This window comes from Saprolegnia parasitica, assembly GCF_000151545.1.
Source record: "Saprolegnia parasitica CBS 223.65 unplaced genomic scaffold supercont2.2, whole genome shotgun sequence".
NCBI lineage: Eukaryota > Oomycota > Saprolegniomycetes > Saprolegniales > Saprolegniaceae > Saprolegnia > Saprolegnia parasitica.
Genome location: NW_012156396.1, coordinates 710,855 through 722,847, shown reverse-complemented (window position 1 = coordinate 722,847; position 11,993 = coordinate 710,855). Strand labels below are relative to the sequence as shown.

At 59.3% G+C, this 11,993-nt stretch overlaps 5 protein-coding genes across 5 annotated transcripts; 3 read left to right on the top strand and 2 right to left on the bottom strand.

Annotated features, from left to right (window-relative positions):
- Positions 1-8: 8 nt before the first annotated feature.
- Positions 9-2,647, bottom strand: SPRG_00837 (hypothetical protein; the record flags this gene model as incomplete). The annotated part of the gene is made up of 4 exons (XM_012339053.1): positions 9-2,151; positions 2,232-2,321; positions 2,373-2,451; positions 2,495-2,647. Coding segments are annotated over 4 exons (2,465 nt in total), but the record flags the coding sequence as incomplete, so codon positions are not given.
- Positions 2,648-4,074: 1,427 nt separating this feature from the next.
- Positions 4,075-5,155, top strand: SPRG_00836 (hypothetical protein; the record flags this gene model as incomplete). Its single annotated transcript, XM_012339052.1, has 8 exons — positions 4,075-4,177; positions 4,222-4,289; positions 4,344-4,470; positions 4,515-4,573; positions 4,612-4,660; positions 4,716-4,930; positions 4,983-5,082; positions 5,142-5,155. 8 exons carry the CDS (start codon positions 4,075-4,077, stop codon positions 5,153-5,155), a joined length of 735 nt encoding a protein of 244 aa, XP_012194442.1.
- A 609-nt stretch (positions 5,156-5,764) lies between these two features.
- SPRG_00835 (glutamate decarboxylase) lies at positions 5,765-7,416 on the top strand. The gene is made up of 3 exons (XM_012339051.1): positions 5,765-5,951; positions 6,000-6,351; positions 6,399-7,416. Exons 1-3 carry the CDS (start codon positions 5,790-5,792, stop codon positions 7,346-7,348), a joined length of 1,464 nt encoding a protein of 487 aa, XP_012194441.1. The 5' UTR covers positions 5,765-5,789; the 3' UTR covers positions 7,349-7,416.
- Positions 7,417-7,730: 314 nt separating this feature from the next.
- SPRG_00834 (hypothetical protein) lies at positions 7,731-8,096 on the top strand (the record flags this gene model as incomplete). The annotated part of the gene is made up of 1 exon (XM_012339050.1): positions 7,731-8,096. The coding sequence occupies one exon, from the start codon at positions 7,731-7,733 to the stop codon at positions 8,094-8,096; it is 366 nt and encodes a 121-aa protein (XP_012194440.1).
- A 990-nt stretch (positions 8,097-9,086) lies between these two features.
- SPRG_00833 (hypothetical protein) lies at positions 9,087-10,694 on the bottom strand. Its single transcript, XM_012339049.1, has one exon. The coding sequence runs from the start codon at positions 10,616-10,618 to the stop codon at positions 9,146-9,148; it is 1,473 nt and encodes a 490-aa protein (XP_012194439.1). The 5' UTR covers positions 10,619-10,694; the 3' UTR covers positions 9,087-9,145.
- Positions 10,695-11,993: the final 1,299 nt, after the last annotated feature.

Genomic DNA, 11,993 nt, shown 5'->3' with positions numbered 1-11,993 from the left:
CGTTGAACGTGCACTTGCTCATGTGGCAGCTGTGGCCGTTGATCGCGCGCAGCTGGTCGCCGGCGACGCTCGGCGGGAGGTGCGCGGCGCAGCCGATGCCTGTCACGCGCGTGATGTACGGGTACTCGCTCTTCTCATCTGCGCCGTGGAGCGAGAGGCCGAGCGAGCCCTCGGCCCAGTTGAGGTCGTAGTACTGACGGCTCGACGACGACGACGAGATGCCGCGCGGAAGGGATGCAGGCGGCTGCGCACTCGTTTGCGCACTCGCCGACGTTTGCACGGGCAGAGACGCGCTCGGCGCCGACCGGAGCATGTTGTTGACGCCGCCGCTGTTGCTCGACGAGCTCGACCGGTGGATGTTGTCGGCCTTGAAGTGCAGCGTCACGGGCCGCGGCACCTTCTTGAGGTACGCGACGATGCGGGTGTACTCCATTTGGCGCACGTCGATCGTGTTGATGTGCGTCATCTCGTCGCCAATGCAGTCTTCCGTGAGGTGCCCCGCGGCGCCCGTGCCGTTGGTGCGCTTGATGTACGCGCCAGTCTCGTGCGGGATCGCGTCGATCGTCAAGCCAAGGGGGCCGTCCGGGCCCCACACAATCGTGTACATCCCCGCGTCGGCCGGGTGCGGCACGTCAATGTCCACTTCGACCTCGGCTTTCGGCTTCTTGACCGGCTCGGGGGCTGGCTTGGACTTGGGCTTGCGCTCGACGACCACTTCGGGCGCTTGCACCGGCAACGGCAGCAGCATCGAGCCGTTTGCGGTGCCATGGGCCGACGTAAACTGCATAAAGATAGGCTTGGGCAGCGTCTTGAGGAGGTCCACAATGTCCTCGAACGTAAGGACGGTCGTCGACTTGCCCTGGACGCTCGTGAGGTAGTCGCCCACCTGGGCGTACTCGACGCCCGGCGACGTGCCCTTGCCCGTGACCCGCTTGATGACGGGAAGGTCGCCCGGCTGCAGACCCGGAATGATCGTGAGGCCGAGCGGGCCTTCGCGCCAGTCGACTTGGTACGTCGTGCCGGGCGCAAGGCCGCGCGAGCTCACGGGCACCTCGGGTTCCTTGGCCTTGGCGGGCGGTGCCTCGCCCTTGGGCCGCGTCGGGACGCCGCCAACGCCGCGGAACGTGAGCTTCGCCGGCAGCTGCACCTTCTTGAGCACCGACATGGTGAGCGCGCACCCGAGCGAGACCGTGTCAATGTTGTTGATGGCGCAGAGCACGTCGCCGATCGCAATGTTCTCCTTGACGGCGACCGAGCCCGGCTTCTTGGTGAGGCGATGCACAATCGGAAGCGCCTCGGGCGACCCGTCGTCCTTGAGCGTGAGGCCCAACGGGCCGTTGCCCCAGCGCACTGTGTACTCGCGGATCGCGCGGTTGTCCGGGTCGGCGCTGCCAAACTTCATGATGAGCGGGTTGCCGTTCTCGGACAGAATCTCTTCCATCTCGGTTTCCGACATGGCGACGCCCGTGAGGAGCTGGCCGTTCACGGACAAGAGCACGTCGCCGATGATGATGTGCGAGAACGACTCGTCGGCGTCGACCTCGGCCAATTGGTTCCACGTGCCATCCGGGCCGGCGCAAAAGCGCATCTGCGGACGAAAGTCGAGCTTCCACACGACAATCTTGAGCGAGAGGAACGCGGCGCACTTGTTGTTCCACGTCGGCGGCGTCGCGGGATCGGCCGCGACGACAGGAACGACGGCGGTCGGCGTCGGCACCGGATCGACGTCGATGCTGCGCTGTGATCGCATCGGCTTGTCCGCCGACGGCGACGATCGAGACGAAGCGCCCTTGTCCCGCGACGAGCCGCTCTCTTGACGCACCACCGGCGCTGGCGGCGCGCGCTTCCCGGGCTCTTCCTCGACGACGGCCGAGAGGCTTCGGCTGAGCGATCCTTGCGAGATGCTGTTTTTTCGGGACCGGCTGCTGGAGCTGCCCGAGAAGAGGTGGCCCATTTCCTTCTGGAGTCGGATCTTGACCTCCATCGCAATCCGGTTCATGTCGGCGTCGGTCCACGAGGCGTTCGAGAGCACCATCTGCGACTCGATGGCTTGTGCAATGCGGTTTTCTTCTTGCTTCTTCAGTCGGCGCATGATCTTTTCTTCGATGCGGCGCTCAATGTCCGAGTCAACGCGGTGTCGCTGCCGCCCTTCTTGCCGCCGCCGCCACCACCACCATTGGCACTGCTGCTGCTCGATTGTTGTTTGGTGAGCGTGGCCTTGCCATTTTTACCACCACCGCGCGCCGGCTGCGGCGGCTCGTCTTCTTCGCTCGACTCGTCCGAGGAGTCGTAGTACGACTCATCACTGGAGCTGCCGTCGGCTACAGTGTACATTCATGAGGCGTGTGGCCCACCTCGCGCAAGGCACGTACACTCGTCGTCGTTAAACTTGGAGCAGCGCAGGTTTCTGCACCGCAGGCGATGTGAGGAGGCATGGTACGTCATGCATTCCTACGCATGATGAGGCCAAGCGTCCATCGCCGCTGCCACGTACCCGGGAGCAATAGTACACTTCGCCGCAGCCGCTCGAGCACGGGATCGTCGCGCCCGGCGCGCCGCAGTTGCCGCACGGCTCACTGGCCTGCAGCGCCTTGAGCAGCATGTCGTCGTCGTCGTCGTCGTAGTTGGCTCCACCATAGCGTGACATGATGATGAGCAACCTCTTCCTCGCCCGTGGCCGTCTCCGGGCTGTTTCCCCAAGAAAGAAAATATATCTCTACAAATGTATTCACCAATGACGACAGGGCCGGTGCCGCTGATTGGCTTAAAGTCCTCCGCCAATCGCAGTCGCCCAAGCATTAGCTTCGGAGCGTGTTGCACGGCGTTAGTCTCCCGTCCGTCGCCTTCGTTGGAGTATGCAGCATACAACGCCGCAGTGTTGCGGTTCAGTGCCGATTGGTAATGGTTTGGGCAATTAACACAGATCCTCCATTATAAGAGCAATAAAAGTTGTTGCCTATGTGAAGGAGCCCATGGACCGGAGTTGGTGTATTTTTTTCACGCACCGGGAAATAGACCTGCGCCGAGGCTGTATATGCAGTGTATTTTTAAACCACGTGAGAAACGACAGTGAGTAACGTAGGAAATTGCGCTCGTCGACAGCCATCTTCCCACTTGAGGCTGCGACGACGCGGGCGAGGCGCCAGCGTTACGCCCGTTCGACACCACACATCTATCGCTCCAAGCAGAGTGGCGTCATGCAAAAGAAGGCTCCTCGTCTCGGCAACGAACCCTATAAGATATTAGTAGTACTGGTAGGAGGCGAATAAGCCGCGATAAGAATCCACTTCCACCAGCAATTATTACTACGAGAAGAAGATCGACCCAAACATCCAGCGGATTATGCAAGGCGATCGAAGATGCGACACGGTCACACGGCAGTCTTGAACTGAATTGCCGCGGATGGCAGTCTGTGGTCTGTGCCAAGTTGCGAGGCAAGAGGCCGGCGCCGATCGAGATGGGCCACCCATCCTCGTTCAGCAATGCCAGCAGGCCGCGCACGACCAATGAGCAACATTGCAGCGACCGCTACCGAGATGATTTACGGCGAGACACGACTTGCGCATCTGGCGAGTTGATTTCGGTCAGGTGCGACTCGCGCATCCGGTCATCAGTGATGCCATGCGTTCTTCGTGCGCATGCGGAACAAGAGCCGCGCAGGTATAACCTTGCACGCACTAGTACCCGTAGCAAGACCTTGGTACTAGTTGAGCTCAAACAATGCTCTTTTGGAGCCAAAACGCTGGCTCGAATGCGAGTGTGGCGTGAAGACCTCGTACCGCAATTCTAGCCCATTGCGTTGGAACGCGATCAGCTGGCAGCCTCGAGACGACGACAGGGCCCACGGCACAAGGTGCTCGCCGCCACAACCCTCAACATGCAAGGAATGTGCTTGGTTGTGGTTTCTGACACTAGACCTCTGGTATTGTACCTCTGGTACGCAGCGCGCTCAAGAAATTCCCAGATCATGCAGCACATATTGGATTGTGGATTCAACGTCCACATGCACTACCGGATATACTATCCGGATAGTGTAGCCTCGTATCCGGCACGATATACATGTATCCTGCGACGATGACCGAGGCGCTTGCCGGCGTCCGCGCTGTCCTGAGCTGCGTCATCGCCCATCAAGATGCCACGTCGTACCCAGCCGCGTGCTTTGAAGAGCACTGCACAGGTACGCGCCAAGGTAGCGACGCGAAATCTCATACGATCGCCAAGATGGCTACGCCATGCGGCTACTCCACGGCGCAGCGCCAGATTCGCCGGCGGCGCACCGATTGCACAACGTACGACGCTGGCTCGCCGTTTAGAAGCGTTGTACATGGTAAAGCTATGCATAGCTCATCGAGTTTGGCGTCTCGGAATGTCTCGAGCGGCGGTGCCTCGACGCGCTGACGTTCACGGTGCACGACACGGCGACAGGCAGTCTACGTCGGCTTGTGCTCCGCTTCGCCTACGCAGCGAGTGGTGCGTTGTCGCCAACGCCACTTGTATGGTCATGGCCGCCGTAGGCATGCCAGCTTCGCCGATCGTGCCCATGCTCAAGCAGGTCGCCCTGCTGCTGGAAACGGTGCGACTGCAACGAGATTCGCAACTCATTGCGAGTAGCTTCAACCGATCCCATCCCCTTCGTTTGTCCAGCTCACGCTGCGTCCTGGTACATGCGTCGATACCACTGCACCTAGTAAAGAAAACGTCCACGGGCACCGTAGAGTGCCTACCCTACCCAAGTTGGAAGCCTGCGTACTATGTCCCGCCGTCGTCGCTTCCGCCGAACGCCACATCGCTCGTCGACTTGCCTTTCGGGACACTGCGAACATTGGACGGGGTGCATATGCAGTGCCTTCTCCAAGCAACCACCAACGCAGCATCCGCGTCCGTGCCTGCCTTTGACGCGTACTTCGACTTGCCGGCTACTCCAGCACGGGTACAGGCGTCGACAACGAGACCCTTCGTCGTCATCCAACGTTCTTGTATAGCTTGACGACGTCCTTTGCTTGCCGGTACCCAAGTCTGTCTGGCCCACGTCGTCGTGCGTCGCGCAGCCTTTGCATCAGCGAGCGGCCACGAGCCAGCCATGTGCAGCTGAAGCCGCCACAAGTATCCTGCAGACAGTGGGTAGCGCTGGGGATGCGCAGGGTTCCTTCGTTAAGGAAGCGACAAGCACCTAATGCATGCGTCGATGGGAACCAGGGTCGGACGCAGAACCAAGGAGCTTGGAGGGCGCAAGCGACATGCCCATCCAACGCTGGCAAAGACGAGACGAAGATTCGCTTTTGTGATTGGCTGCCGCCTGCGACAAGATCTTCAACGTCGGGTGTGTTTAAAACACTGGGCGAGGATACAAACACGCCACTTAAGACTGGCGCCCGTGTCTTTGGCTGCTCGCTGGTCATACTATGCGCTGGCGCAAGCACTCTGCGTTATCCCAGCTACTCGAGTCATGGCGCTGTAGCCTACGCATTTCGAGGGACGCTTCCGTGGCCATGGCATCGGACCGCTTCATCTAAACCCGGCTCGCCGTTCTCTCTTGGCGTCTTGCGGCCAGCCATTAAGCTTGTGAGCCCTTGTCGCGACCTTGACGTGTCGCAGCGGTCTGTTCGTCGTTGGACATGGTCGTTGGGGTCTGGTGATGCGATGGCGGCACCTGGCGAACGCCCCACGAACTACGTTGGGTGCGCCTAGCGTGTTTAAAACGGCTCACCAAGCTCGTCATGTCAACACAGAAACACGCGGCCGACCAAGATCGCACGGGACGCTCACAACTTAATTGGCCACATTCCAGCATGATCCAAGACCACAACGAAGCCGACTGCCCCGTGTATGCGCACCCGGCCTGCGCCCGCGACTGCCCCACCGACACCTTTCCCGAAGAGGCCATGCCGGCCAACGTGGCGTACCAGCTCATCTTCGACGAGCTCGCGCTCGACGGCAATCCGAGCATGAACGTACGTCTGTCATTGATCGATCGATCGATCGCTAATGCGTGGTGCTAGTTGGCGTCGTTTGTGACGACCTACATGGAGCCCGAGGCCGAGCAGCTCATGCTCGCAGGGCTCAAGAAGAACTACATTGACATGGACCAATACCCGCAGACGGCCGAGATCCACAACCGGTGTGTGGCCATTCTCTCCAACCTCTTCAACGCGCCTGGCGTGCCCACGGGCACGGGTTGCGTTGGCTCTTCGGAGGCCATCATGCTCGCGGGTCTTGCGATGAAGCGCAAGTGGCGCGACCGCCGCCTCGCCGCGGGCCTGCCGGCCGACAAGCCCAACATGGTCTTTGGCTCCAACGTCCAAGTGTGCTGGCACAAGATGTGCAAGTACTTTGAGATCGAGCCGCGCGAAGGTACGCGATTGTCTCGTGATGTATGACCATGTCTCAAGCGGGTGTAGCCGACGTGTCGCCGGACGAGCTCGTCTTGACGGCCGAGCGCGCGCGCGGGCTCATTGACGAGAACACGATCGGCATCTGCGCGATCCTCGGGAGTACGTTCAACGGCGAATTCGAGAACGTCCAGGCCATCCACACGATGGCCGAGCAGCTCAACGAGATCCACGGCTGGGAGCTCGGCATCCACGTCGACGCGGCGTCGGGCGGCTTCATTGCGCCCTTTCTGCACCCGGAGCTCGTCTGGGACTTCCGCCTCCCGCTCGTCAAGTCGATCAACGTGAGTGGCCACAAGTTCGGGCTGGTCTATGCGGGCATGGGCTGGGCGCTGTGGCGCGAGCCCGAAGACCTCCCGGACGACTTGGTGTTCCACGTCAACTACCTCGGCGGCGACCAAGCGTCGTTTACGCTCAACTTTTCCAAGGGTGCGAGCAACGTCATTGCGCAATACTACAACATTGTGCGCTTGGGCCGCGATGGGTACCGCGAGATCTTGCTCCGCACCATGCACAACGCCGAGTACCTCCGCGAGCGCCTCGTCGCGACGGGGCACTTTGCGATCGTCGACAAGGCGCACATGCCGCTCGTGGCGTTCTGCCTCAACGAAGAGGAGGGCAGCAAGCCGTTTACGTGCTTTGACATCCAGGACAAGCTCCGGTCGCGCGGCTGGATCGTGCCCGCGTACACGTGCTCGAAGGGCGCCGAGTCGCTCGTCATCATGCGCGTCGTCGTCAAGCAGAACTTTACCAAGTCGATGGCCGACATGCTCGTCAAGGACATTGTCAAGGCGATCGAGTTTCTCGAGGCGCACTCGCAGCTCGTCGAGGTCGCCAAGCAGGTCGCGACGTCCGAAGACGACGAAGAGGCCCGGATCAGCATTGACGCGTTCGTTTTTGCGCTCGGCCACACGCTCGAGCACCGCAAGTCGGGCGTCCAGACCCAAGGCGTGTGCTAAGAAGCCCCTTCGGCGAAGAGTGTCGTGTTTTTGAACAAATCATACTGTGTGTCAACCAATTCTCGTGATCCAAGTGGGGGGTGGTCTCCGCTCCAGTGGACTTTGCCGAGCCTGCGAGCTAAGAGTAGAATCCAAGGCAATTGCGGCCAACAAGCAAGCGCGTGCGATCGCAGACGCCGAGCGCCGTCGTAAGAGCGCTGCGCCGATCGCGCCAGCAGCTCAACCTGCGCCGCCAGCTGAGCCACCTGCTTCACCGTCGACTGCAACACGCGCAACAGAGCCGCCACTGGTCTTGGAGACGAGCTTGAAGTTCTGCAACGGTGTTCGAAGCGACCTGCCGCCCGATGCAACGATCAAGCTCTACCAGTCGTTTGCGTTTGCCATGGGACGCTACCGCGCTCGCGATTGCCCCATCGTGCTGGCCGCGGGCTCCATCGGCGACGAGTGCAGCAAGTGCACGTCCAAGCGCTCCAACTTTGCTCGCGATGCGCGTCGGCTTGGCCTCGCATCTGCCAAAGCTTCTGACGAAGACGAAGACGACACCAATGCGTGGGTGCTCGCCAAGATCAGCGCGCTCTTGCCAGCACTGCGCACGGGACCGCTGAACGACATGCAGCAGGTCAAGATGCTACAGTACGCCCGCATTGTCGACGCGTGCCAGCTTCCGCTCAACGACGACGGCGTCGTGGACGGGAAAAAAGGTCGTCTTCTTCTGCCCGGCTGTCTCGATCGACGGCGCCGGCATTGACAACGTGCCGCGATCCCTCGCGCTCGCCAATGGTCACACGTACAAGGTTTGCGACCGTGACCGCCTCCGCCATGTGCAGTGCTCTCTTTAGAAGCAAGTTGCACGCCGCACCAACAACTTGGCCCGATGCGAGACCTGCGACAACATGAGGGCCAAGCTCGCCCAGCGACTTATCAATGCCGACGCCCGTCGAGTCGAGCGCCGAGATTCGTCGAGCCGCGCCAAGATCGGCGTCTTGTCGCCAGAGTCGCGCAGCGCTCGATTGAAGAGCGTGGTTGCACTGAAGGGCGTCGCCTCGAAAAAGCGTTTGATCTCGCAACTCTCTGCAGCCCTGGAAGTTGAGGAAGATGCGATGGCCGACGACGATTAGTTACCTCGTCCAAATTTTGCTAACGCCTGATGGCGCTTCGTCCGACGCATGTCAAGTGCCGAGCGGCCCAAAATAGATGCTTTTACACACCCTAGTTATTTATGGTTGCGAGCGCCTGCGCTTTACCTCATTCAAGCGGACAGTTGTCGAACCTCTACGCGCCCAAGATAATTCGATTTGTAGCGCTGGTCCAGGCACCACTGTACTCTCGTTGTGTGTAATTTTACGTCAGGAGCATAGTGTCGAACTGTGGCGTGTCTAGCGGACACTTGGTGCCGACAGCACGCGTCGCCACTTTGGCTAACGTTAATAGTCTTGCGTGAAGTGCCTCTCTACCTCACTTCAACTAGGTACAGTACAGCTCTGTGCTTGTCATCAAGTGAGTTGAAGAAGCGCTACAGACTGCACTGCGGCTCCTGACCGTACGTTTTGGCCGGTTGGTTACGAGCATACCGGTATGTCGCACTTGCGGCCCTGGCCGTGCATGTCTTTGCTCCAAGGTCATCGCTTGGACCCATGGTTTGGATCCATGCCATCGCGTGGTAGACGCACGAGTCGGTCGGTACCAGGTTAGCCTTTGCCAGTGGAGAATTGTCAATCCGGATAGAACAACAAAGTGTAAAAACTACAACGACACTAGTATTGAGGGATTATAAAACAGCGGAGAGCGCGACGCGGTTTAGGTCGAGTAGAGTTCGATCTTGAAGAAGAAGAGCGAGACGAAGAAGCCGATCGTGGAGAGGATACCGCCGACAAGCACGGGAAGCGCGTAGCCCATCGAGGACTGGACGAGGATCGACGAGAAGATAAAGTTGAGGAACTGACCGGCGCAGTAGGCCGAGTTGAGCGCGCCGGCAAAGAGACCAAGACCCGAGTTGTCTTCGCTGCCAATGACGTGGATGATGCAGGCCATGAAGAGCGACTGGATCGTGTTCTGGGTGAAGGCGGTGGCGATGACAATGATCATGTCAATAGCGACGACCTTGCAGTACGCGAGGGCGATGAGGAAGATTTGCGGGATGATGGCCACCGTGAGCACCTTCTTGACGCCAAACTTGCGCACAAGGTACGGGAGGACCGCAAGGAAGATAAGCGAGACGCAGTTGTAGATCGTGTCGGTGGAGCCGCCGGCGAGCTGGACACCGTCGTTGTAGGCGTTCTGCTGGGGCGAGCACGGGGGGTTGCCGTTCTGGCCGCACTTGTCAGCGCCCTCCGAGGTACCGCCCTTGACGACGAAGCCAAAGAACTGGCCCTTGGCGCCGTTGTAGGCCGTAAAGCCGTACTGGACGAAGACGATGATGACGCAGTAGATGGCAAGCGTCTTGGGAAGGAGGCGGATACCGGTCCAGACCGACGCAAACGCGTTCTTGATCTCTTCGGCCTTGGAGACTTCCTTGAGCGGCACGAAGACCTTCTCCTTGACGAACCAAAGCACCAAGCTCGACGTGATGACCATGACAGCGATGAGGAGACCCATGAACGGCTTGACGGTCTGGTGCGCGGGGCCGAAAGCCATGATGTAGCCCGAGACGACGAACGAACCGGCGATCGAGTAGGCGTTACCGAGCGACGAGGCCGTGACCTGGCGGTCACCGGCAAAATCGGCGATGAGGAGGTTGAGCGGCGTCTGCGTCAGGTTGAGCGTAATGTCCATCCAGATGTACGTCAGGATGACAAAGACGGTCGTCCACTTGCGCGAGACTTGGTCAACCGGGAGCGTGTCGAGCTCCTTCGCCGGGGTGTCGCCGAGGGCCTCACCAATGTCCGTGCAGAACATCATGACGACCCAGCAGAGGCACGACATGAGCGAACCCCAGAAGAGGAACGGGCGGCGGCGGCCAAACTTGGACGAGCAGTTGTCACTGAGGACACCGATGGAGGGAGCGATGAGGAGACCAGAGATGGGACCGACAAGCTGGACGATCTGGACCCACGACGACGAGATGAGGATGTTGAGAAGCGGGCCAATGGCAGCCCACTGCGCCGCCCAGGCGACGTTCAGGGCCATCTTAGGGCAGCAGAGGAGGAAGAGGAAGGCCGTCGAGCAGCCTTCAACGTGCTTGGAGACCTTGGCGGCGTCGTCGTCGTCCTTGGGCGTGACCGCCACGGCGTTGTATTCGGCTTCCTTGGGATCTTCGAGGTGCGAAGCCATCCTTGTGTTGCTGGAGGAGTGCGTCGAAGCAGGCAAATGTAAGAATGAAATTAGCGGCGAGAATCGAATCGGTTCGTTCCAAGCTGGTTCTGCTCGCGCTCCGTCGATGATCTGTAATGGCGCTTTTTTCCAACAGCTTGCTTGAAGCTCAAGGTGCCACCCTGGTACTGTCTCCGGCACAAGGCCATTGGAATTAATCATCTCGCTGTTTGTATACTCGCCCAAGAATTAACTTGCCCAGCTGGTTTGATCGCGTTTGCATCCGTATACTTGTGATTTGTATGTATCGTTCGTGCCCGTGTACCGTCGACACTACTCATGGGTGCTACTGGATTCTTCAACGAAAATCCGGTGCGACTGGGCAATCGTTTGCGGGTGGGCGACTTGCATACAAATATCAAGCTATTGTTGGAAGCACTGCCCACTGTTTGTCTTTGTTGGCTTCCGAGACGTGCCACCTGCTTGAAGCGACCGCGAATTCCTCCCAAGTATGATGTGACGCCGTCGTGGAGCTTCAAACGCTTGTTGTTTTACCCAACGCAATATATTCTTCTGCCAACACGTGATGCGCCGCCGGTCGTGACACGGCGTGGCGAGTGGATTTTGCCGTCATAATTCCAGTACTGAAATTAAAAACGGCCGATCACGTGGACGGGCGGGTTTGATGGGCGCCGATGGATGATCTTCAAGTGCTATCGACCCATTGTGTGGCTGCCTCGTTCGTTGGTGGTTGTCGTCGGCTGCTGTTTTACAGAAGATAATGCGTAGACGACATTGGGTGCAAATGAGCGAGGTACAGACACTGCACCGGGGCGATCATTTCCGTCGCGTCGCCATCGTTGAACGCAGCCTCTTTGTCCGCCTTGCGTTTCTACTTGAACCTGCCGTAACTTCAACATGTGTCTCTCTCGAAAATCAAGGTGAAGCTTGGGCAAGTATGGATCGACGCACTCGATTCCTGGCCTTTCTGAGCGTGGACTGCAGATGGCCCGCGTTTCTTTCGGCATGGAAAGTGTGCGACGAAAGATGCGCAGCGATGGCTTCTCGTGCGCCATTCGATTGACGGAGCCCGCGCCCCGCGCACCCAAGTGGCTTCTTCAAACTGATCCAGTACCAGAAATCAAGCCACTTGATTCTGCGCCCGCACATCACATCGTAGAGACACGCATCTGTGTCCTCTCTGTCCTACGTCGCACGCAACGTTCGCGCAACTGCGTCGAAGAAGCTCCTCGTCGACGTCCCCCTCCCTCTGGCGAAGATCGGGTTTGCGCGGAATCGACCAATCCGATAGCTAGATTTTTATGCCTGATGATTGGCCAAAATAGAATCTTGTTGGAGCATGCCATTGGCGCACACCAAATTTCACGATTGGCTA

Coding starts and splice junctions, on each gene's coding strand:
- SPRG_00835 (XM_012339051.1), top strand. CDS start 5,790: ATGATCCAAGACCACAACGAAGCCGACTGCCCCGTGTATGCGCACCCG. Junction 5,952..5,999: donor ACGGCAATCCGAGCATGAAC/GTACGTCTGTCA, acceptor GCGTGGTGCTAG/TTGGCGTCGTTTGTGACGAC. Junction 6,352..6,398: donor TGAGATCGAGCCGCGCGAAG/GTACGCGATTGT, acceptor AAGCGGGTGTAG/CCGACGTGTCGCCGGACGAG.
- SPRG_00833 (XM_012339049.1), bottom strand. CDS start 10,618: ATGGCTTCGCACCTCGAAGATCCCAAGGAAGCCGAATACAACGCCGTG.